Source organism: Eutrigla gurnardus, assembly GCF_963514095.1.
Source record: "Eutrigla gurnardus genome assembly, chromosome: 18".
NCBI lineage: Eukaryota > Metazoa > Chordata > Actinopteri > Perciformes > Triglidae > Eutrigla > Eutrigla gurnardus.
In genome coordinates, this window is record NC_139929.1 from 22426393 (window position 1) to 22452791 (window position 26399).

The following is a 26399-nucleotide window of genomic DNA, read 5'->3' on the forward strand; positions in this document are numbered from 1 at the left end:
CTTAGCAAACTTCTTAATAACATTGCAAACTGTTGAAACAGGGATATCAAGGTCCTTGGAAATGGCCTTATATCCTTTAGACGTCCTGTGTTTGCTAATAACACTTCTGATGTCCTCAGACAGCTCCCTTGACTTCAGCATTGTGACAAAGGAACAGGGAATAACGTGGCTTTTTAAAACATTAAAGTTATCATCATTGGCTAATCCACATCATGTGGGCACTGACAGTTTATCACCAGGTGATTCTAATTTCTGATTAATCAAAGCTGAGTCAAAATGGGCGTTTTTCCCACACTGATTTAAAGGGTGCCAATACCAATGCCATAGCAATCTTCCGGTTTCTCTATTTTTTCCCTCCTATTGCTTTTTTCAAATTGTTGTTATCATTTGCTGTTCTGTATCAACCATGAGTTGTCTGTAGACCAAAGCTGTTTCACTAGTCACATTTTTCAGGAGATATTCTACATTATGTATTTTAATTACATGGGTGCCAATAATGGTTTCCAGGACTGTATGCCAGCTAAAGTAAATACAGGCATGTGGACTGTATGAGAAATACCAAGTGAACATTTGAATATATTGTCTTTCAAATGAGCTGTGGGATTACATAAAGCACATGGAGCAGTATGAGATCACAAACTGCAGTATAGTGTGACAAGAACAGAGGTTCATTGATTGAGTCTCATATGTGAGTAGGAAGCAGACAGGACCCATAGTGGAGGGGTCGGGGTGCTGGCAGGGCTGTCTGACCCCCCTAACAACCACCCCTCTGTGACCAAATGAGGAGACGTCCTTCCTGCCCCGGGGGGCTCCACCACAACGCCAGACAACAGGATGAAAGTTAACACAGACTAGATGGGACCAGCTGTATCTGGGACAATCTCCTGTACAATCCTTTGAAAACGGGACGGACTGAAGATGTGGACTGGAACACAGTGGAGCAGCAGGTTGCATCATCTTCTGTTATGTCAATAATCAATTTAGAGTGTGATCGCCACAGCAGATGGTGTGACCCAACGTGACATAACCAGTGTTACGTAATCGTTAGATCGTTCTCTCTCGCTAGCTCTTGCTATGTTTCAACTAAAAATAAATAAACACACTGTAGTTTATTTTCACTTATTACCACATGCACCAAATGTGTATAAAACCTGCACGTAGGGTTGTCACGATACCAGAATTTCAGTAGTCGATACCAATACCTGTGAATTTCCACGATTCTCGATACTAATTCGATACCACAATTTAAAAAAAACAAAACAACAGGACCCATGTACTTTTAAATTCACTAATTTATTGAAAACTGCTTCAAACTATCAAGTATTTAACACCACTGTGCTTTAAGATCTTTTTGCACAGAATTGAAATTGCAGTACCAGCTGCCAACAGACCTATAGCCATCCAGTATAAAAACAAACAATACTGTGCTTATAAATATGGTCATAAATAACAATAGTCAACTATTTTACATTAAAAAAAGAACAGCAGTGGCCTATAGCCAGGTTTGACGTGCTTCCTCCTTTGGTCTGAAAACTTCTGAGGCACTTTTTGCATGTCGGCTTGTTTGAATCAAGAATTGCTCCGGATTCATCCGCCTCGAATGCAAAATATTTCCACACGCGACTCTTCGCACATGTCTTGTCGACGAGCCGACGTGTTGTGCTTTCGCTCCCACCTGCTGAAGCCATTTTTTTCGAAGACGGCAAGTTTTCTTCTTCAGCGCCGCTTACTGCTCTGTGCTGCTCACACGCGTATACTGCCCCCGTCAGTTCCGCCAAGAATCGACACGGCTCGCCGAGTGAAAAGTTGTATATTCGGTTCTGACGATACCAGAAAAAAGCAAGTATCAAATTATTTTTTTCGGGTCGGCATCGAATTGGTACCGAAGTTTGAAAGAGGCATGTAGATGTTGGTCACCTGTTAAAGCATTCCAACTTTAGTGGGAAACAATGGCCGGAACACCATGAGAGACTTTCATGGTATTATAAAACATAGAATATCACCATCCTTATGATGTCATGAGCTGCAGTAATACAGAGCAGCATTGTGCCTCCGTTCTGGGCAACAAACACGGAATTTGAAAATATAACATTGACGATGACGGATCTGTTGATCTACATTATAGTGAGAAGAGTCTGTGATGTAAAAAAAATATTAAATGAGCACATTGTTAGGACAAACTTCATATTGATCTCATTCAATTCAATTCATGCATTATGTTTAAAGGCATACAAGAGCTTCAGTATGGATGTAGATGTCCCTGCCAACAAGCCACTAAGTCGCTCCGTCTCGTCCTCAACATCATATCTTCTGTCTCCATCTAACCAACATTTGAAACAGAAAATGAAAGAAAATCTGATCTTCCTTCAGCCTGAACCTTGCTGGTTATGTTTAAGGCCAAGCTGATGCCATTCAGATTACTTGGATGGATGACAGCTGACCACAGCGGCAGACTCACCTCTCTCTGATGGACATGTGTCTGGCCATCATCATGTCGCACAGCTCCTGTCCCTCGTCGGGCTGGACCAGGTCTGGGTGAACCAGGTCTGGGTGGCGGTCTGCCACCAGAGGCCGACACACACTGCCAGGTGAACCAGATGCTGCTCTGGACGTTACCTCTGTAAGCAGTGAGTGAAATCAGTAACTTCACAGCAACTAGAGACATGCTGACAGGGTCCCATGGTGGGTTACATGTTGCATGGATGAGAAACAGGATTCTCAATACATTCTGCAAGTTGATCCACTTATCAAACTCCTTGATATTGCTCGTCTAGGATTTGGGCTGAACGATTCAAAAATTATCGTTCAGCCCAAAATTATATATATATATATATATATATATATATATATATATCTAGGGCTTTTATTGTGAAAGGTAAGAAGGACAGGAGCATTATAGGCATGACAAACAATTCACCTTTAATAAATATTTTGCCTCCTGCAGCGGAGACAAATGTGAAAAATGGTTGCTGTATCATTTAAAGGAACAGATGCTGTTCTTACCTCCACTGATGCCCCTGCTCCTCTGACCATCTGGATGATGTGCCTCCTCCCTCACATACACCTCCTGCCTCGCCTGGATCATGTGGCTCTCTGAGCTCTGCACTGCTCTGTCTCCCCACCCTCTCGGCTGCCACTCCTCCTCTTCTTCTTCCTCCTCCCTCCTCCTCTCTCTTCCAGTCTGGGGCTGTGGGAGAGCGGCCTGTCTGACCGCTCCCTCCGGAGAGGGCAGCTTCCTCTTCCCTCCTCCCACCTCAGCGGCATCTTCTCCCCGGGAAAAGGTCTGGTAGCTCTGGTGGTCCGCAGAGTCCTGGGACCTCCAGGAGGGGCCGTCTGGGTGGTGGCGAGAGATGGGAGGGAGTGGTTCGACCCGGGTCGCTGCTCGGGCTATGTGGATGTCTCCGGCATGGTCAGAGGAGACAGCACCTTCTCTCAGAACAGAGGGGGACGATGAAGGAGGGACGTGTCCTAAGCCAGATCCGTTTCGCAGCTGTGCAACAGAGAGGTGAAGAGAGACACAAGCCTTTGTTTGCTGAGAAACAACAACAGCGTGCGCGCACACACACAATCAAAAATCACGCTGGCTAATCACCGCCTGCCTATCTCACTGCACTGATCCTGATCATCAAAGGACAGCCAATCTTGCCGGTCAATAGCAGCCCACATAAAGCCATGCCAGCACTCCCACACACACACACACATCCAGCTGTAGCCAAAAGACACAGATACAATCCTTGGACTTCTTAATATTTGCTTTGATTTTCTCTCCCATAAACGTCTGCCAGTTTGGAACGAGGTGATGATGCTTCTTCCAAGCCTGGTAGAAACATGAGAGCCAGCACCACCCATCCACAAACCGCAGCCTCCTCAGTGACACAGCACAGAGGATGACAACTGAGTCGGCACTTACTCAGAAGCACATTCACAGTGACATCACAGCATGGATACGGGCTACAGCATGCGTTTCTCAGAAATGTCTGCTCATTTCTGAGATGGCTGTCCCGGCTGTGTGAGCGTGGTGATGGTTGAGAGGAAGCTTACTTGTCGGTGCTCTATGAGGCTGTCACACAGCTCCTGGTCATCCCTGACGTCTATGTCTGAAGGCCTCTGGAGCAAAAACACGCACATGCCACTTGGTTCACACTTGGTTCATAGATTCCCTATTTTTAAAGCATGAAGGTTATAAAGAACCTGCTTGACACTCTTGAACAATTTATTTTATTCATGTTATATTCAGCTCTGGAAAACACAAGGAGACCACTCCAGTGTTTTCTGATATCAGCATCTCTACATGTATGGAAGATATTAAATTCCAACACAGCCAGACCGTAGTGGGCTGGACTGCAGAGGACTGGACCATAGAGGACTAGACCATAGAGGACTGGACCGTAGCGGACTGGACCGTAGAGGACTCGACCATGGTGGACTAGACCATAGAGGACTTGACCGTAGAGGACTGGGAGCGTAGTGGACTGGACTGTAGAGGACTGGATCGTAGTGGACTGGACTGTGGAGGACTGGACCATAGAGGACTAGACCATAGAGGACTGGGAGCATAGTGGACTGGACCGTAGAGGACTAGACCATAGTGGACTAGACCGTGGAGGACTTGACTGTAGTGGACTGGACCGTAGAGGACCGGAGTACAGTCATCTTCTCTGATGAGTCCAACACCTGGTGGTCTTATGGTTAGACAGAGACCTGGAGAGGCCTACAAGCCACCGTGTCTCACACCCACTGTGTTATTAGGTATTAGGTATTAGATGATCTGGGGTCCTCATGAAGACTGGAAGCAGGCAGGTTTGTCTTTGTGAAGGACGTTTGAATCAAGACCTGTACAAGGTCCTCCTGGAAGAAAAGCTGCTTCCCTCTGCTCTGAAAATGTTCCCCAACACTCAGGATGCATTCTTCCAGGACTCGATGCCACAATGCCAGGTCCCACAAAGGAGCGGACTCGCCTAGCAGCACAAGCCGACGGAGTAGTAAGCGGAGGCGGTGCGACAGGAGGCAGAAGCGCGGATGTCGGGGTGGGCTAACAGCTAAGCTAAAGGCTAACCCGTATACGCCGCTTCCCTCCATCTTCCTCTCCAACGTTCGTTCCCTGGACAATATAGTGGATCATCTGCAGATGGAATTACTATCAACACGAGAGATGAAAAACTGCTGCATCTTTATTCTGACAGAGACATGGCTTAACTCATCAATCCCGGACAATGCTGTTAGCTTCGAGGGGCTTGCTACTTTTCATGCCGACAGGAGCAACGTACTCAGCGGCAAATCCCGAGGGGGAGGTTTGTGCATCTACATCAACAATAACAGGTGTAAAAATGCTAGGATAGTCTCAAGTAATTGCTCACTGGTCATCGAGCTCTTGACTGTTAACTGTAGACCATTCTACCTGCCCAGGGAGTTTAGCATAGTTACCATAATTGAGCTGCAATCGGCTCACACTTAGGGCGTTTTTATTGTTGCTGGGGATTTCAACCAGGCAAATATGAAGACAGTTCTCCCACATTTCCACCAGCATGTGGATTTTGCAACCAGGGGGGAGAACACTTTGGATATGCCCTTCTCCACCATTAAGGACACATTCAGAGCAGCCCCCCGCCCCCACCTTGGCTCTTCTGATCACATATCTGTCATGCTGATTCCTGCATACAAGCCCCCGGCTGATTGGGAAAAACCTAAAATTAGGCAGGTGAGGATGTGGTCTGAGGGTGCCATGGAGGCACTACAGGACGGCTTTGAGTGCACGGATTGGGACATGTTTAAAGTAGCTGCTACGTATAACGATCACATCAACATTGATGAGTATGCCATGTCTGTGTCAGCCTTCATAAAAAAATGTACAGAGGACGTCAGCATCACAAGGAACATCATTACCCAGGCCAACCATAAACCCTGGATGACTGAGGGAGTACGCAATACGCTTAAAGCACGGAACTCAGCCTTCAAGTCTGGTGATGAAGAGGCTCTGAGGACAGCAAGAGCCAACCTGAACCGTGCCATCAGACTAGCTAAGCGGGCCCACAGTAAAAAAATCCAGGACCTTTTCCACGATGACACCAGAAATATGTGGAAAGGCATACGGGCTATCACCAACTTCAAGTCACCCCCCACTCCTGTGGGTGAAGTTGATGCTGACTTCCTCAACAATGTAAACAACTTTTTTGGGAGGTTTGAGGTTTTAAACAACACTGCTGCGGAGAAAGCTGTTCCTCACCAGGAAGAGAAGGCACTCTGTCTGATCACTGCGGATGTGCGAAAGACTCTGAGAAGAGTCAACTCACGGAAGGCCCCAGGCCCGGATAACATACCTGGGCGAGTGCTCAGGGAATGTGCAGATCAACTCGCTTGTGTTCTAACGGACATTTTTAACACCTCCCTGAATCAAGCCATAGTCTCATCATGTTTTAAGACTGCCTCCATCATCCCAGTGCCAAAAAAACCTCATATCACATCATTAAATGATTACCGGCCTGTTGCACTGACTCCCATCATCATGAAGTGCTTTGAGAGGCTGGTAAAAGAGCACATCATCTCCAGACTCCCTCCCACGTTCGACCCCTTTCAGTTCGCCTACCGAATAAACACGTCCACCGAGGATGCAATCTCCTCCGCTCTTCACCTGAGCCTTGCACACCTGGAGGAGAAGAACACCTATGTGCAGATGCTGTACCTGGACTTCAGTTCAGCGTTTAACACCATCATTCCACAACGCCTGGTACACAAACTGAGACCTCTGGGCTTCGGCTCCCTCCTGTGTAACTGGCTGCTTGACTTCCTCACCGACAGACCACAATCAGTGCAGGTCGGACAACACACCTCCAACGTCATCACCCTCAGCACCGGCTCCCCTCAAGGCTGCGTCCTGAGCCCCCTGCTGTTCATCCTAATGACTCATGATTGCGCCCCCAGGTCTGCCTCCAACCACATCGTGAAGTTCGCAGACGACACGACGGTAGTGGGCCTCATCAGGGACGATAATGACCAGGCCTACAGAGAGGAGGTGGAGCAGCTGGTAGGCTGGTGCAAAGACAACAGCCTGATCCTGAACGTAGACAAAACAAAGGAGATCATTGTCGACTTCAGGAAGAACCAGCCCAGCCACTCTCCAATTCTCATAAACAACACGGCCGTAGAGGTGGTCAGCAGCACTAAGTTCCTGGGAATGCAGATCACAGACGACCTCACCTGGTCTGTGAACACCACGTCACTGGTCAAACGGGCACAGCAGTGTGTGTACATCCTGCGCAGGATGAGAAGAGACCGCCTGCCCCCGCCCATCCTCACTGCTTTCTATAGAAGCACCATAGAGAGCATTCTGACCAGCTGCATCTCTGTGTGGGGTGGTAGTTGCAGCGCCTCGGAGTGGAAAAACGTGAGGAGAGTGCTGAGGACAGCGGAGAGAATTATCGGGACCACTCTTCCCTCAATTCAGGATATCTCATCAAAGCGCTGCTTGTCCTGAGCCAAAAATATAGTCAGAGACTCCACACACCCTCATCATGGACTGTTTTCCCTGCTGGCCTCTGGTAAGAGGTTCCGCAGCTTCCGGTGCAGAACTACCAGGTTCTGTAACAGCTTTTTCCCCCAGGCCACCAGACTATTAAACTTTACTGATCTATAACCAGTCTCAGATGCACACTTACTGAAGTACTGCCGGATCGTATGGCTGCACATTGGTTGTATATATTTTAAATCACTTGTCACTTTTATTCTGGACATATTTTTAAATCACTGCCGTATTTTATTAATGTATTTTTATTCTGTTTTTTAAACTGCTTCCGTCACTTTATTTATTCCATTGCACATATGTATATATGCACATATTGTTTCAATCTCTGCACTTTTACCTAACTTTGTCTGAGCAATGCAACGCAATTTCGTTCTGTATACACCCTGTGGATACTTGAATGACAATAAAGTATGTCTAAGTCTAAGTCTAAGGTCCATCAAGGTGTGGATGGAGGACCATCAGACCAAGACCCTGCCATGGCCAGCCCAATCGCCAGACCTGAACCCACTGAAAACCTCTGGAATCTGATCCAGAGGAAGATGGAGGTCATCAGCCATCAAACAAAGCCAGGCTGGTTTCCTGTTTGCACCAGGAGTGACATGAAGTCACCAGGAACAACATGAGAGATGCCAAGATACATGAACGCTGGGATTAAACATCAGGGTTATTCCACCAAATATTGATTTATGAACTCTTTACTCTATTAGTATTGTGTTGTTTCAAAATAATCACCAACTTGCTTTCTTTGCATTATTCAAGGTCTGAAAACACTTCTCACATATATTTGGTTAATTTCAACAGTTGAGATAATAAATGCTGAGCTGTATATTATGTACTCTCCTTTTACTTAAAGACGACCTATTCTTCAGATTTTCTGCTTCCTACTTGTATATCAGGTTCCTAATAGAACATGTTTACAATCTTTCATTTATTTCCCCATCATACTGTGCTGCAGCAGCTCTTCTCATCCTCTATGAAACTCTCTGTTTGACCTCCTGCCCCTCCCTCCCAAAAAGCCCAGTCTGCTCTGGTTGGTCAGCTGGCTAACTGTTGTGATTGGTCAACCTCTTAATGTGTTCATCAGAAATGTCCCGCCCCCTCCCCATAAGCAGAGAACAGGAGTTGTTCTGCTGAGGAACAGTGATGAAGTGTATTTAGCCTCTTGTTCTTCAGCTCCTCTTCCTCTACGAGTCCATACAAAGAACTCTACGTTTGTCTTCTCAGCATGGAGACTCCACGCTAGCTTTGTTTGAGGGCGGGACTAACTAGCAGCTGGGCAGATCCTTGGTGACATCATCACTTTACTGAAGCAAAGGAAAGATTTCTATTGAAGCGTTTGAATCTGTTTAGAGTTTCTGTGGGGGAGAGGAACTCTCTTTGGACTTTAGGCTTTGACCCTCTGGAGACCTTTTATATGAACACACGATAAACACACTAAAGGAACAGGAGGAAGCAGAAAAGCACAATAGGTCCTCTTTAATATTCAATTTCTGTTTTTCCATATTGTGATTTGACTACTGCTACTTCTGTCTACCTACTGCAGGTTTGTCCATCTTGTTCCTGTGAGGTTTCTCACTGTTTTCCCATTAAAGGTTTGTTTTTTGGAGGGTCATATATTGTACAGGTTGAAAAGACAATGAGCCAAAAATCTGTGCTTCTGAGATACAATTTTTGAAGTCGTATTTCCTTCAAATAGTCTGAAGGAAATACACCCATTCCTTGCTGAGAGTCAGATGTTAAGCAGCTGCGAGGCTCACTAATAAACAAACTGTTTAACACATACACAGTCCGAAATATACAAATGACAGTTTGCAGTTCTACGGGGAGTTAGGGGAAGACATTATTTCTTTTCAGCTGCAGCGACTTCCTGAAGTCGCCACTGGATTCCTGACACTGTAACAGGCCAACAAAGACAGTAGCTCCAGCACGTCACTCCAACAAACCCACACAATACTAGTTTTTAAATTCTGGCTTGCGTTAAACAAACCAAAATCTTAAGCTATTCCTGTAAAACAATATATTTTCAAGTGTGCACAACATAAAAACAACACTTTTTAGCCAAGAAGGAAGGTAATGTGTTGAAAGAATGCAACTGATTTCTCAGCGTCACAATTTAAGAAAATATTTGTCATCAGAATAACTTTAGTTGAAATACTGACGTGCAGTGAAACAACATTCTTCCACAGGATAAACTACCTGCTCCATGTCTCCCAGAGTGATGGGTTGTGTCTGGTAGCGAGCGTTGGCCCTGCGTTGTCGTGTGTCTCCTCTGGTGCGGGTAACCCTGATGGGAGGCTGAGCCAGTCGGTTGAACAGTGCCATCTTTTCTGCCAGGCTGAGAGTGCTGAGGTCGGGCTCGTCCTGACCCTGATCCCGACCCTGACTCTGGTCCTCTGCCTCCACTGTGGACACTGGCTTACAGCCCCGGGTCTCCTGGGTCTCCTGGGTCTGCTTCACCTGCCATGCCTCCCTCGCAGCGGCACACTGCTGTGAGGACGCCCGCAGGCTGAGGGCAGGGTGATACCCGAGAGACAAAGAGGGAGGAGAAAGGGACACTTTTGGTGAGCATGGTGGGAGCTCATGCAAGCTAGCTAGTTGCATGCTACATGGCAGGAAGCATTGTGGAGCTGTGTGCATCCAGTGACAACAGTATCAAATTAAAGGTTTAACCATGAGGATTGTTACAGTCAGAGGGGGTCATGTCCACCACAAACAAAACTAGAATTTTCATTAAAATCCTCCTAGTCTTTTTAGCCCTGTAATAATGAAAACATGTAGTATCCTCCGATCACACAGGAGGGCACCAAAACTAAAAAAACACAAACTTACGTCCCGCTGTGTAAAGAACAGTGTGGTGGCATGTGAGCAGCATTCAGTAAAGACCAATCATGTTAGTCACACTAGGACGGCGAGCATCCCTATCCATGCCTTGTACCTGTATGGCGGGACAGTGCTGCTAACTAGGGCGGGACTAGCGCCGCGAGCTACAGCAGTGTGAACAGTCATGTGAGTGGGGTCGCTACGGTAACAAAGGACAGAGACAAAGACACACACAGAAGTGACGGAGAAAACACACAAGTGACACAAGGAATGAAAGGTTCGTTTGAGCTCAGGGAGAGGAATATGCAAAGCATGTTGAGATTCACAAAGGTGGCTGGAGGCTGAAGACACAGGGTCAATTTAGAATTCATGAAGAGTTTAAAAACATTTTGGAATCACGCCCAGAGCAGGAAAAAAGTAAATTAGCCATCAAACAAATATTGTTGCATCAGAAAGCTTGTAGATGTTTCAAATACCTAAAATGGTAGGTTCAACCAGGTTGTAGAAAAAAAAAAAAAAATACTTTTGACTCTGCACTGGAAAATTAAATACATTTCAAAACGGTACAGCGACTTATCTTTTCAGAATCAGCATTCCTCATGGAGCCTGGATAACACACAAGACTCACTGTTTACCATTTTCATGGGGATTGTTTCTGCTCTACTTAGTTCAAAAACAGTTAATCCAAATAATCCAGAGCAATGGGAACATAATTCAAAGTTTACAAGTACATTCTCCATTCAGAGCATTAACGGTGCAGCGTACTACTGCTGTAACTATTCCGATGCTTTGCTTCCATAGCCGGACCGGCTGCAGGCCTGTTGGTGCCCAGTTGGCGAGCACATAGCCACCCCTCTGCGCTAATAAGTTGGTTACAGCTGATAACGCCGTCCAGACAGACAGCGTCATCGGCTTGGGAGCTTGAGAGGACAAACAGGAGGGAGTTGGAGCTCACCTAGAAGAGAGAGCCCTTGGCGGTTTCAGCTGATAACACCGTCCTAACCAACGGCGTTGAAATGTTAGTGCCCACCCTCCAGTTCCCTCTCAGGCAAACAATGTTAGCTCTATCAAAGCGGTTAGCTGAAACCTGCCGGCTTAACCGTCACCATTTGGAGAGCTGTGAAAAAGTAAATAAAAATGCTCTGATTTCTGCAGAACCTTGAACAAAAGAGATGTTGCTGAGTACCACAAACAAAAATCCTGTTCACCTCCGCTGTATTAACGTAGAGGCTGAAAATGTTGCTCCATACCACGAGGGGTGAAGGATGTTATTAAGTGACCATTTCAACCACATAAGGTGTGCTTCATTTAAAGGACAGTTAGATATGATTAATACCACTCTCACTGTCAGAATGTAGTACGCATCTTCTCATCGAACCAAAAAAAAGTGCATTTCCAAATTATGAGAAACTATCCCTTTGACTCAGCATTTAACAACCTAACGTGGTCAGACTCACGTGGCGGCGATGACTACTTCCTCTGTTGTGACCGGCTGGGTTCTGGATCGGTCTTGCATCCGTCTCAGTCTCCTGTCCACTGCAGCATTCCTGGACCGTGGTTTGGGAGCTCCACCATCAATGCTCTTCTCCAGCTCCTGGATAGAAACGCGATTTAGATCATATCAGTTATCAAAGCATCTACTGACTTTAAGCATCTGAGACTACAGGGCAAGTTTGAGGTCAGTTTCACCAATGGGGAGGCAAACGTTCTCCAATGAAGTAATTGTTCTAGTGACTTTGCTGAAAACAAATCATCACTATTTTTCTCTAAATCCTCACAGTAATGAGAGGAGGGACGTTTGTAAACACAAGCTTCTGCTAAATGACCTAAATGTAAATTTCTGTTTAGTGTTGTCTTGGCTGTGGCTCAGAGGTAGAGCGAGTTGTCCTCCAATCAGAAGATTGGCAGTTCAAATCCAGGCTCCTCCTCCTACAGTCTACACGACCAAGTATCCTTGGGCAAGATACTGAACACCCATACTGCCCCCGATGCTGCGCCATGGGCGTGGGAATGTGTATGGAAGAGATAGATAACATTAGATCCTGATCCCTCTGCCATCAGGGTATGAATGTGTGTGAACGGGTGTGTGACTGGATGTGTGACTGGATGTGGTAGTTAGCTAGCAAAGCGCTATTGAAATGCAGGTTCAGAATCAGCATGTAATGTGTAGAAATGAGAGGCCAAACGGACAATAGTTGAAGCTCACCCTGAAGAGAGAGCGTTTGGCTGCGACGCTCAGCTTGGCTCGTTCATCGAGCTTCTCTTCATCAGCTAAGGACAGACAGAGGACATGATGACATCACTAACTTTGGATACATTATGTATGAAGCCATCAGGAGCATATTGAACAACCGTATTCATTTTGAAATTCATCATTTACCAGTGGTGGCTGGTCAATAGAGGGCACTAGGGCACCGCCCCCCTGTCCCACATGAAGAACAATCAATAGCCCTTCATTGAATAAAACGTTTTTTAATAAAATACTTTTACATGTATATTTTTTAAACGAGCAAAGTGAATAATATAGCCTATATCAGAGGTCTTCAATATTTTCAGGCCAAGGACCCCTAGGTCTATAGCAACCCGGTGGAGGGACCCCCTATTACATATCATGCAACATTGTGTTGCTTAGTAAACCGATCAATAATAATGTGCACGGACTTACAGAACATATTTTAATTCTTAATTGACATTTCTACATCACAATTTCACCTCATAACATTGAATACATAGGAAGATTTATATTTGCTTATTATAGGTTGTGTTCATGTGTTTTCATGATGTTGTAATGTGTATTTTTGGATATTTACATTTTTGGAAGAAAAAAGTTCTGTTGAAGATTTCAGCTATAGACAACTAAAATGTATAATTTGCAATAAAAATGTAGACTAAACATGATTTCCGGGGCGCACAGATCTATGCCCTTCACTCTCTTTATAAGTTGGATGCGTAGTTTACTCCTTTTCAATACAAGAGAATGGGAGACCCTTTGGTCGTTTACAACTCCACTCCACTGGTGGAAGCAGAGAGCAAATGGTTAGTTCATGGACCTGCATAAAAAACACATTTCACGGAGAAAGTTGAGAAATGAAAATGGTCACTCGTCTACAGCAGTAAGGAGTTGCTATTGCTTTATAGTGGCTCATCACCGCAACAGTGTCTCCTTTTAAAAAATAATCCTGACTTTGCGGAACCAAAGAGGCTGTGACGTGTAACACGTTATTGGCGATGGTAGTGTGACGTATTAAAGGTCCTCTGTTATACTGATTTTCAAAGCAAATCAAAGCAAATGACTCCCTTCGTTACGTAACGACGGAAGCTGAATCTGAACGGGGGGGGGGGCGCGCTTGTTGTCCTCATTCTGGGAGTTGGCAGGCTCAGGGAGGACCAGTTTATAGGTGAAGAGACCAGAGAAAATGTGTTTTTCATAATATGGGACCTTTAAATTAGCGTGTGGCTCTGCTGAGATCCTCATCACAACTCCGATGACGATCAGCTGAATCAAAACCTTCCTGAGGAACACAATATCAGATCGTCTCAATGAACCAACCATGCTCTCTATAGAGAAGACTTTATCCATAGAGTCAATGAAGAATGTGCATGTCTCAAGGACAAGTTTGATTTGTGGGTAATTCCCTCAGGCAAAGAGGTGCCTACTTACGGGAAGGCCTCAAAATGTCTGGGAGAGTCCTCAAGCACTCAGTGATTTAACAGCTCTAAACCCTCACAGAGTTCTGCTCCCTATAATTCTCCTCAATACATAAGATTCCCAGCTGAGCTGAGTGTGTGTTTATATGAAGAATATGCTACTGTGAGCTAACAAAAAAATGGGGGGAGATCACATTTTATTAATTTGTGGCCGATGGCAACTGTGACGCTCTAGATAATCAAATGGTTTTAATTGGCTAATGTATACGTGGGCTAGGAATGATTTAATAAAGTTCAGTAAGACGGATAACAATGCCCACCCCAACTTCTGCTGATTTAATTGAAATGGAAAGCAGCTCAACGGAAACTTGATTAGATGATATTTAACATCACCATGTTCTCATCAACACAGACCATCCAAGGGCAAAACATGTGACATTCAATGTGGTGAGTGTTTGTTTTTGGTAGCATAACCTCATGAATCAAATTGCACCGTGAAAGTAAAAAAAAAAAAACATTCATCAGCCACAAACCAAACTGCACTTCTACTGCTGTGACCGTGCCATCTGACATTATGCAACTGCAAATAATCTCAAACACGTACAGCCATGCTGATAATTGCACTAAAGCTAGCCGCGCTTAATCAGTTAACTCTGTAAGAGTTCACAAGCTTTACGTTACAGTGCATGCACAATGTAGAAATACATTCAGAGCAATGAATCCTGAATGTGGGCAACCATGTTCACTGGCAAATATACCTGCAATATAACCATCCACTTACTGTAACACTAAGTTCTACTCTTCAAACCTCAATGAAAAGAAAAAAGACTTACCTTCAGAAGTAGTATGATCTGAACTCACACAGGACCTTCAAAAGTGCACAAAGAAGAAAAAGACAATCAGCAAAAGTGAGACGTGTCCATGCAACGATGCTCAACTGACAGACAGGAGAGACACACCTAGAGGAGGTGAGGAGATGCAGTCGTCTCTGGATGCTGCTGGAAACGTGACAGCAAGTGTTAGAAGAAATGGAAACGTGGAAACAGTCTAGTAAAGCAGACTAAGCTGGAGAATTGGATGGCATTACGCAAGTCTGGTTGGTTCCATGGTCTCAGGGAGTGATTACCAACAAAGGCCAATTCATGCTTCCTCTGTATGGTCACATGTGTTGACCACTGCCAAGGTCCAATCAGAGGAACCTTTGGCCTTTAAGCTTCCCTGTTTGCTAATGTTGTTAGAGTGGTAAAATCAAGGAGAAACAGTGTGTGTGTGTGTGTGTGTGTGTGTGTGTGTGTGTGTGTGTGTGTGTGTGTGTTCATGTTACTAATCCGATTACTGGTTTACTAGATACTAGGGGTTTACTGTTATGATTGTACATTAAACAGCATATTATTGGTGATTAACCAACAAATTGTAATTGGAATCTGTGCATCAAACATTTGAAAATTGTCTTCGACATGCATGGATACATGGATCGCAGCATTCTTTACTCTCAGCCATGCAGTCCAGAGCAGTACCTATCGTTCTCCTGGTGCTCGGCAGAAGTGATGGGCTGCGTTCTAAACCTCTCTGAGGTCTTTCTACTGTCCCCTGAAGAATAGATATACTGCCGGGGCCTGCGTCCCCTCTCCCTCTCCCCTCTCCATAGGACCCTGTAGCCTGCCAGTGCCCTGTCCCCTTCAAGCTCACTGGAGGGCCAACCCGAGGAAAGGGACCAACAGATATAGTCCCAAAAGAAAAGAGAAAATACAGCATGGTGAGGGAGAGAGAGAAAGGGACTGGGCGCAACAATTGATTTTTGTTTAAAGCAGAGTTATTAGTTTGGGTATTCAGTCATACCCCTCGTTTTGAAATGTCAAGTCCATGCAGATTTATTAGCGGTGATAGCATGCACACGTTCATTGGCCCCAGGTAGCAACCAAACAGGCCACAGAGCCAAAAAAAAAACATACATCATAGGCAGCTTAGGCGATTAATGTGGGAATGGCATTTCTACAGATTAGAAAACTCTATTATGTTCAGTCCAGCCTTAGTTGCTTGTTAGTCATTCAGCAGCCAGGTGATGTTGGGTCACAAGCATCAGTGCGGGTTCTAGAGAAGCCAGCTGGTGAGTAGCAGTGGTGTAGTGTTTTACTTTTACACCTACAGCTCATTCCTGTGGCTGGTCAGAGGGGTGGTGGTGCTCTCCAAGTAGGAGTGTCTGAGGTGGGCCACAGACAACCGGCTGTCCTGGTGACTCTCTCCATTACCAAAACCATCATCCACCCTGGCCTCTCGGGGGTTGTGGTGCTGCAGGTTCCTCTGATTGACCCCTCGTGGATCCCCAGCATCTGGCATTGTGTGGCTCAGAGCTGTGCTGGAGGTGGGGCTTCCTGGACCTGCATGTGCCACTCGGGGTTGAATGTGGGTGGGAATCATCGCTTTTTGGATATAAATGGCGTTTTCCTGTTCTCTGGGCTTGCTCTCTGATACTTCCCAACGGGAGGTGGGCTCGTTTCCACCACCCCTGGCTCTGCTTCTGTGTCCTCCCCTTGCAGGATCCTCTGCCTCAGCCTCCCTCTGTGCCCTGGAAATCCCAAGCTCCTCTTCCCCCCTTCCTCTCCGTGGGTCCTCGGTGCTCTTCTCCCTGCGGCGGATCTCAGAGGGCAGCACTGCTTTCCGACTCCTCAGAAGGCCCTCTGTCTTCACCCCCTCCAACTCCTCATTCCCTTCTTCCTGGGGCTGTTGCTGCTGCTGCCCGCCTCTGGATGTTTGACCAGAGGCCATGGAGAGGTAACTGGGATAAGAACAAACTTCTTGACCTCCTGGCAGCCCATGTTGGGTGAGCTGAGCCTGGGGGTGGGAGTAAACCTGCTGGGGGCCTGTTGGGTCTGTGTGGTAGCGTGAAGAGGTTTGGGTCTGGTGTCGGCGGTACACCGGGGCTTCTGTAACATTTCCCAGTTCTGGGCTCCCCTGGCGTCTTTCCTCCTTGGCAAGCCTCTCCCTAACTCTGATTCTTCAGGGAAACAAAGAGCTAGTTAACATTTGTATGTGATTAGAAACATCATATAGCTCAACTCAGGAAGAGGAAAACTGTACTTGTACACAGCACTCAACTCCTAATGGGTCATTCCGTGCCATTTCATCAAATGCCTCCCACCTGACCATCTCAGAATGTCCTGAAAAAAATTCAAGTACAAAGACACACTTGTTAATAGGACAAATCCAAAATATTAGGTATCTACTGTCAACAGTTTTCTCATGAAACATCATTGAATGAAGGGTAGTTTAGACGGTTTTTGGCATCATACTCTGAAAAGCCATTTTTAAATAGCAATATCTGGAAAACTATCTCACCTGTGGCCTTCAAAATTTCTACAGTGTATATATTTTACTAATAGCCTCCAGACCTGAGATATCAGGGGTGTAGCTCAATGATAACCTAGTATGGTAGGTACTTAAAATGTGGCTTGTTGAAATAAAGTAGTACATTTGAAGAGTGGCTGAGCTCACATTTTTGCAGATAGAAGACTTCTATCACTTCTGCCTCTATCTCTGGTGTTAGCTTAAACATTCTACAAAATATGGTCTCTCTTAGATGATTAGTTTCACAGATATTGAGGCTCAAAAATGGAAGTAAACACATCTTTGCCCAACTTCAGAGTCATATTCCAAAAAACTGACAAGTATCAGGTCCAAACTTACTTTTTTTGAAAGATCATATTCTTGTTAAAATCATATAAAAAAAATCGGGAGGGTGTTTTGCCTCATTTTGTCGCAGTGATTTTTTAAAATCCTGATATTGGTGGGGTGTTTGTGGCCAGTTTTGGTACTGCATGTCCTAACAGCCTACTAGTAAACATCACAGGAGGGCAATTCAATTGTGTTTTTTTTTTACCATTTACCAAAGACTTACATGTGACTAAATTCTACTGATAAATTTAGCCTCACGAAAACATTAAAATGTAGCACAGTTGTAGTTACAGAGGCAATAAGTCCTTGAATGTGAGTTAAACATGCTGAAAGCCGCTTTTAATGTCTAAAACCATGAACAAACAGCATAATATTGAAGACTGTACGTTTTGTCATACTTTGAGTATATAAATTACACAACCAAATCAAATAATCTTAATTTGAGCATAAAGATTTTACATTACAGTACAAAAGTCTCCAAAGTTTGATATTGAATAACAGTTTGTCTCTATGCTCACTATGAGGGATCACACATTTTTCATCTTTTAGATCCAATTCCTTAGTCACATTCATTAATTTGGCAGTCACTTTACAAATTGTCTGATGTACATCTCTGCTCTGTTGTGCTCATCTTTTTTGATGGCATACATGCACCCAGTTTCTGTAGAGGGAACGTCAATCCATGCAATTCTAGCCTGCAGTGCACATTGCACGTCTTCTCTTCTTGGCCAGTAGAAACTCTTGGCAGGGCCATGTGGGTGAATGAACTGAACCAGTACATCTTCATCTTCATCTAAAAACTCTCTCTGACACTTCCTATCCACCATTTCTGATCATACACACAACTCACATATTGTCTCATAGTGAGCATAGAGACAAACTGTTATTCAATATCAAACTTTGGAGACTTTTGTACTGTAATGTAAAATCTTTATGCTCAAATTAAAAATCAAATGTACTACTTTATTCCAACAAGCCACATTTTAAGTACCTACCATACTAGGTTATCATTGAGCTACACCCCCGATGTCTGGAGGCTATTAGTAACAGATATACACTGTAGAAATTTTGAAGGCCACAGGTGAGATAGTTTTCCAGATATTGCTGTTTCAGAGTATGATGCCAAAAAACGTCTAAACTACCCTTCATTCAATGATGTTTCATAAGAAAACTGTTGACAGTAGAGACCTAATATTTTGGATTTGTCCTATTAACAAGTGTGTCTTTGTACTTGAATTTTTTCAGGACATTCTGAGATGGTCAGGTGGGAAGATTTTCAGAAATTTGATGAAATGACACGGAATGATCCTAATGTAATCTATATGGTTTTTTGTGTGGTCGCCTGTTAGCACGAAGGAAGGAGCTCTGGTTTAATATTAGGGCTGCGTACCATATACTGTAGATAAGAAGTGGACAGTCATCGTGACATCACCAATTGGTTTGGGTTCAGAATTTTGGCTGTTGTAATCTTGGATAATGGTCGTTGCCATCTTGGTATTTTTGCAACCACTTAACAGAAGTGACCATATTTGGACTTTGAAGGAGCGACGGGTGAATGTGACGCAAGCAGCGGAGTGGCTCCCCGAGCAGCAACCTTAATGGATATGGATCAATCTTGGTTTCTGGTGGGAAGCAACAGACAGCTCCATAATTGCTTAATGCTTAAAGGTCAACTTTTCAACTAATTGTTATTGTCATCTTAGTAGCTAATTGTATTGGTAAAGTGGTAGCGTGGTAGTGACAGTATGGCCATGGTAGCGATGCCAACAACCACAAAGTAGACACACCCTAAAGCATAGTTTATAGTCAATTTTAATAAATCAAGTGAGAAGTAGGGTCATTCTCATTTTCTCATTGACTTCCAGTCAATCAGACTTCTTTTTGCAACCAGAGTATACACCCCCTAATGACCAGTGCCAAAATCATGTACCAAAATTTGTCATATACTAAAAATGCACATTAACTGTTTGGTCAAATTTTGTTTGTTTGATCAAATATTTTCAAAATCTCATCACATGGCCTATGTTAGAGTAACATTACTGTTTTCTAGCAACATTAAATGCTGATGTACTGAAAGGTTGACCGTGAAGATATTGGAACTAGAACGACGGTTTCTATTGTTGATGAATCTAAATGTGTACCCCCTGTCTATCTTTAAGTATAGTCAATATGTCTTACCATTTGCCATAACATGTATCAAGTTTCAGAATAGGACCGGTTAAGCCATATATTTGTATGTGAAAGACTACATATGTCCACAGGTTTAGTTGTTCTGTCCAATATCTACGTATGCACTGTTCTTCTTTTTCTTACTTCTACTTGTGATAATAATGTTCATACTTTTGGGACTTCAGTTCCCACTGGGGAATTCAGGCAGATACTATAGTATTGCAATAGATTCAGTGAGTTTTCTGTTCTCAAATTTGAGTAGCTATTTGTACATCCATGGGTACTGAACAGACAAGTATCATTGGATTACTTTGGAGGTGGAGAAAACTTTCAAATGTGATGATGTGGTAGGGGTAAGAGAAGTTGAAAATCCTAAGGGGACAATTGAAATGGCGGCTGAGGTAAAGGGGATTGTCCTTGAATCTTGGCGGTTTGATCCGTTGACTCCTCCTGTCTGCAAGAAAGACTTTTAGGAACTTTACAACAGTTCACTGCTCCTAATGCTTAAGATGAGTTAAATGCAGTTGTAGGAGCCAAATTGTGAGTTTTCAACATATTTGTGTGTTTGGTTTGTTTGTGCGCAACACATTGGCACTAAGGTGGTGGTTGTGTCACTGTGGGTGTGGCCTCCGTGGTTATTGGGGGTTGGTTGAGCACAGGGGAGCGAAACTTTCTGTTGACTGCAATTGTTCTAAGTTTGTTTAGTTTGTGTTTACGAGTTCTTATTATTTGAAAAAAATAAAAGTCTGTAAACAGTTCTTTGGTGCATGTCATTCAGTTTAAACTCCTGGTGCTTAGCCACCCACAGCGTATTGTTGCTTTTAATGGGAAGGAAGCCAGTTACCCACAAAATAGCAGAGGTATGATTTCATATATGTATGAGACGATAAAATAATCCGTTACAATTATGGTTAAGTTAATTTTAGTAGTGAAACTGACACTAAAACATGTGAAATGATACCCAGCCCTATTTTACACTTCACCTACAACTTGTGATTCTTAATAGAAGAGAGGAAACAAAGAAGAGTTTTGACAAAAAGATACTATAAAACACAGCTCCCAAACCTATAGTCAGTGATCTACGGTCAGTATTACTCCAGGAAATGAAGCGATACTGCAACATGAGTATACAATGTTGTATCCTTCATTAATATAATGGGTTCAAACATTTGTTCTCACATGGGGATTAAACTGAACACAGCAACATATGCATGGGAATGAAGTTATGTTCTGTAGCAAAGGGATCAGGAGCTTGTGGCAGTGAAGATGATGACAGAGCTCAAAGCAGATGTCCTTGAACATTATTATCTTCTAATCAGCCCAGGCTGTGTGAATGAGATGAGAAAAGACTGGGAAATGTACTGAAGGGGACAATACTGGGTTCTGTCCAAGTCAAGTCTCAAGTCTTTGATCACAAGTCCAAGTCAAGTCTCAGGCCAGAATTCCAAGTCAAGTCTTTGGTCACAAGTCCAAGTCAAGTGTCAAGTATTAAGTCACAAATCCAAGTTAAGTCACAAATCCAAGTCAAGTCTCAAGTCTGTGGTCACAAGTCCAAGTCAAGTCTCATGTATTTGGTCACAAGTTCAAGTCAAGTCTCAAGTCTTCGGTCATATATGTAAAATCAAGCCTTTGGTCACAAGTTCAGGTCAACGTTCAAGTCCTTGGTTTAAGGATTTCAAAGTATATTACTGCATCATCACTCTTATATTATCTTACTGTATCAGTATTGATTAATTGTTTGGTCTATAATCACTTTAAATGGCCTATTGCAATGCAATATGAAAAATGTGAACAATGAAATACGTTTGAAGTAAATAAATGTATTACTAGTATGGGGCCTACACTCCAAATTCAGAATCTATTCATGGATATTATGAACCTGGTACGTGTGCTGAAGCAAATTCCAAACAATGTTTTCCTCTTTTGTAAAATGGATTAGGGTTGTGAAAAAAATCGATACTCAGAAAAGAATTGATACTGTAAATCTGTATCCGATTCGATACTAACTTGCGTAGATACTTTTGCCGTCTCCGCCCGTTAGCGTGTCACTTTGCTACCAGTTGTACATTAACAAAGCACAATTTCAGTCTGGAAGTATTTAGTGGGCAGGGAAATGCTATGGATGTAAACAAACCGATATGCTAACGATGCTAAAGTAGTGCCGATAAAGTTGAGTAACATTACGCTAGCGGCTAACACCTAAAAACTGTCACATAATCACGGAGCTAGGCAGCTAACTTCATCAGTCCTGTGAGTCTAAGAGACGTTCATTTAACAGGATAACATAATAATGTGTGTCTGAAAAGTCAACTAGCAGCGAGACAGAGTTGGTACAGCAGGCTGCTACTGGTTCTATTTGACCGGCAACGTTAATATGGTGCCAAGTCACCAGAAACACAGGAAATAAACAGAACTATACACTGAATACATTAGCATGGACCTGACCACCAACTTAATCCAAGGTTTAACCTTCATGGACTCATTTTATGTTCACAGAAAATCCAAGTCATAGACTGTTAAAATATTTGTCAGCCCTGCGATAGACTGGCACCTGTCTGTCTCTACATGTCAGCCCTGTGATAGACTGGTTACCTGTCTATCTCTACATGTCAGCCCTGTGATAGACTGGTTACCTCTCTGTCTCTACATGTCGGCCCTGTGATAGACTGGTTACCTGTCTGTCTCTACATGTCAGCCCTGTGATAGACTGGTTACTTGTCTGTCTCTACATGTCAGCCCTGTGATAGACTGGTTACCCGTCTGTCTCTACATGTCGGCCCTGTGATAGACTGGTTACCCGTCTGTCTCTACATGTCGGCCCTGTGATAGACTGGTTACCCGTCTGTCTCTACATGGCGGCCCTGTGATAGACTGGTTACCTGTCTGTCTCTACATGTCAGCCCTGTGATAGACTGGTTACCTGTCTGTCTCTACATGTCTCCCTGTGATAGACTGGTTACCTGTCTGTCTCTACATGTCAGCCCTGTGATAGACTGGTTACCTGTCTTTCTCTACATGTCAGCCCTGTGATAGACTGGTTACCTGTCTGTATCTACATGTCTCCCTGTGATAGACTGGTTACCTGTCTGTCTCTACATGTCAGCCCTGTGAAAGACTGGTTACCTGTCTGTCTCTAAATGTCAGCCTGTGATAGACTGGTTACCTGTCCAGGGTGTACCCCGCCTTCACTCAATGACAGCTGGGATCGGCTCCAGCGCCCCCGCGAATACCCTAAATACAGGATAAGCGGAAGACGATGGGATGGATGGATGGATGGATATACATACATACATACACACACACACACACACACACACGCACGCACGCACGCACGCACGCACGCACGCACGCACGCACGCACTTATATACCTATTTTCTCTCTTTTTTTGGACTACTTTAGACAACTTTAGGTAGGAACAACAAAGTGGTATTGATGTTGTTTGTGGTGTTCTAATCTTTATAAAAAATTCTGCATCTTAATTTTTTTTTTAATTTTCTCCCAGTGGTATAGAAAATAGTATCGAGTACTGAGTATTTTTCTGTGTATCGGTATCGACTTTCAAATTCTACTATTGGGACAACTAGGGATGCAACAATACAGTTAGCCCACGGTTCAACAATAGGGGTGGGACGATACGGGTAACTCACGATTCGATACTGTGACGATATTTGGCCCACGATAACGATAATATCACGATACACGATATCTGCGATATTCGATATATTGCAAGAAATTTCATCAACGATATATCACGATATGTGACTGAAAAAGAAAAAATATGCATAAAAAATAAATTCCAAAACTTCGTACAATGTACAAATGAATAAACACTGTCCAGCTGGACACATTAAAGTGCATGAACATTAATAACATGTCTTATGTAAACCAGGACAGGGCTTTCTGATACTGAAAAGTCAGTAGCAACTTGTTTTATGTAAACTTGGGCCCGTTTTAGTTTAACAATAGCTAAACAAGATAAGAATAACATCAGAATTAAATGAAATATTGGGCACATTTCAGTATGCAACCAATTATGTGCAGAGTTACGTTCACCCATCCAGTACCTGGGAAGTCGGGCCTCAAACCGCTTGGAGCTCACAGCAACACCGGGCAGCACACGGCGTCGCGGGTCCACACATGAGGACCCTCCGGCGGACGGTAAACACGCGCCGCCCGGAATCCTGCCCGTAAATAGGCAATCGAGCCCGGCCGAAAAGTGGGTCCTCATGCCCTCAATGCTGTGTGAAAAGCGCTTGAAGCTCACAACAGCACCGGCCAGCACACGGCCACGCTTACAATTACGCACCGCGAACCCGCAGTTCTGCTCCGTCCGGAGAACCGTAAACTCTAGCGCGCCGCTCGGAATCCTGCCCGTAAATAGGCAATCAAACCCGGCCGAAAAGTCGGCACTCATGACCTCAAGGCTGTGTGAAACCCGCTTGGAGCTCAGACCGACCCCTGGGCAGCGGGCGGCCCTCGCGGATCCGCTCCGGAGAACCGTAAACACTTAGACGCACCGACGGGAGTCTAAAAAAACGATACACTGACTGCAAATATCGATATTTGTAAACACTTACACGCACCGACGGGAGTCTAAAAAAACCCGTAGACCCAAAATATCGATATTTGCAGTCAGTGTATCGATTTATTTATTGCGACAGAGAGCACAACAATATATTGCAATATCGATTTTTTTTCCCACCCCTATTCAACACGTACCTCGGTTGTTGGGGTACGGTTTCGGTTCTGTTTCGGTACACATTTTGTGCGCAAGGAGAAAATAAATTGCTGTTTATATATTCAAAAATGATTTCTTCATTTTGCTAATAATTTTTTCTAACATTCAGACACATTCAAGTGTATTGTATATAAAAAATAAATAAATATGTAAAAAAATAATAATGACACTTTCAATGCAAAAGTGCTTTTTAGCCTTGACTACGGGTGTAGGATAACGGGGTAAAATAATTTCAAAAGTAAATGTAGATATTTGAAATAAACATAAAGCCACTGTTTTAAATAAATATACCTTTAAACATAAAGTCAGTGTTGTAAATATAAATACAATTAAACATAAAGTCACCATTTTAAATAAAAATATCTGTACTTCAGTAGCCTTTACATTACCCACAAAAAGTTAGGGATATTTGGCTTTCGGGTGAAATTTATGGAAAATGTAAAGAGTTCACACTACAGTTATATTATATCATAAAAGTAGGGCATTTATGTAGAAGCATAAAATGGTAATTTCCTCATCTCAAACCACTGGGACTCTTCCAGTCTCTGTGTCTCTGTTGCAACCTGCCCATCACTTGTTAGGTGTCATCTTGGTCTCATGATGTCACATGTGACCGCATGATGAAGAGGATGTTTAAATACCGATTCTAATTGAACCAGGACATTGATCAATTCATGGATAAAACACGTGTTGTGCATTTTGCTGTTCAGCTCCGTCTTAGAGAACAGCAAGTTGTGCAAAAAGTACTCAAACATTGAACAGTTGGACATGTGCATTCAAAAGTTTAAAGAAGGTTAAATTGAGTTCACCTGTAAAGGTTATAGTGCATTTTAGGTTCATCCTGATATTTGACCTGAAAGCCGAATATCCCTAACTTTTTGAGCAGTGTATATGACGTTCATGCAGGGGACAGGTTTGGAGTAGGCTACTGCGCTCTTCATCTCCCACTCCAACAAATAGCGAACCGTCACAGTGAGAGAAATCTGTTAAGTGAGAGTTCCAACTATCCGTGGTCAGTGCTAGGCTCTGTGCTTAAGCCAGTTCCACGTCGATGCCTTTCCGCGTTGTTTTATAGAAGTCGGGAATTACATTAGTACTGAAAAATGTGAATGATGGCAGTGTAGATCGAGAATTTTGATTACGTGATGGAAGCCCTCAATGACGGAAAAGGCTACAAATCTAGCAAGAAGCGTCCCACTGCACTTGTGTTGTTGTGTACTGGTAGAATCAGTTTGTTGGACGCATCAACGAGAGAAACTGTTTTTAACTGATGGTGTTACCTGCTCAGCCGTCCTCCTTCCAGGGAGGAGCATGTGTCTGCAGCCCCGGAGACCTGCAGATTCAGACCCGCACGTTTGGACCCACACATTCAGACCCACACATTCAGACCCCTTGGTTTTTTGCTACAGCGCCCCCTGGTTTGTGTTATGCTAATGTTACCTACTCGGCTATTGAATATGGAGGACGTGTCTGCAGACCCGGACAGAAAGGTATTGAAGGTTAATCACATCGTTTGTTTCATAAAAGTTTTTGTTGAAAATGTATCTGACAGCGTAACAAACTTTTGACTTATAATACGTTTACAATAATCCTTATGCACATCAAATGCAACATAATATTTAGGTTAACCAAGCTTAGCATTTTTCTGCTAGAAGCTCTCTTGGCCGGCACATTTTGTTTTTAATGAAACTGATACTTTTAATACCGTGTGCATTAAATTAAACAGAAATAAAACTAAGTAACCTATGTGTAGGTCAACGTTGGCACTGTCTGTGACATTACACCAAATTGTGTGTGTGTGTGTTGGCCTAGTGTGTTTATTAAACTTAGAT

The 26399-nt window shown here is 43.7% G+C and overlaps 1 protein-coding gene across 4 annotated transcripts in view; it reads right to left on the bottom strand.

The window, feature by feature from the left end:
- The window catches only part of svila (supervillin a), a 77820-nt gene that overhangs the window by 31755 nt on the left and 19666 nt on the right, over positions 1 to 26399 (bottom strand). For all 4 annotated transcript variants that reach the window (XM_084033781.1, XM_084033784.1, XM_084033782.1 and 1 more), the window contains exons 8-17: positions 16134 to 16982; positions 14947 to 14985; positions 14821 to 14855; positions 12546 to 12610; positions 11797 to 11933; positions 10455 to 10538; positions 9716 to 10025; positions 4042 to 4107; positions 3004 to 3490; positions 2459 to 2618 (exon numbers count right to left, since the gene is read on the bottom strand). In XM_084033781.1, coding sequence (XP_083889907.1) covers positions 2459 to 2618; positions 3004 to 3490; positions 4042 to 4107; positions 9716 to 10025; positions 10455 to 10538; positions 11797 to 11933; positions 12546 to 12610; positions 14821 to 14855; positions 14947 to 14985; positions 16134 to 16982 — 2232 coding nt within the window. The remainder of the gene's footprint in view (positions 1 to 2458; positions 2619 to 3003; positions 3491 to 4041; positions 4108 to 9715; positions 10026 to 10454; positions 10539 to 11796; positions 11934 to 12545; positions 12611 to 14820; positions 14856 to 14946; positions 14986 to 16133; positions 16983 to 26399) is intronic.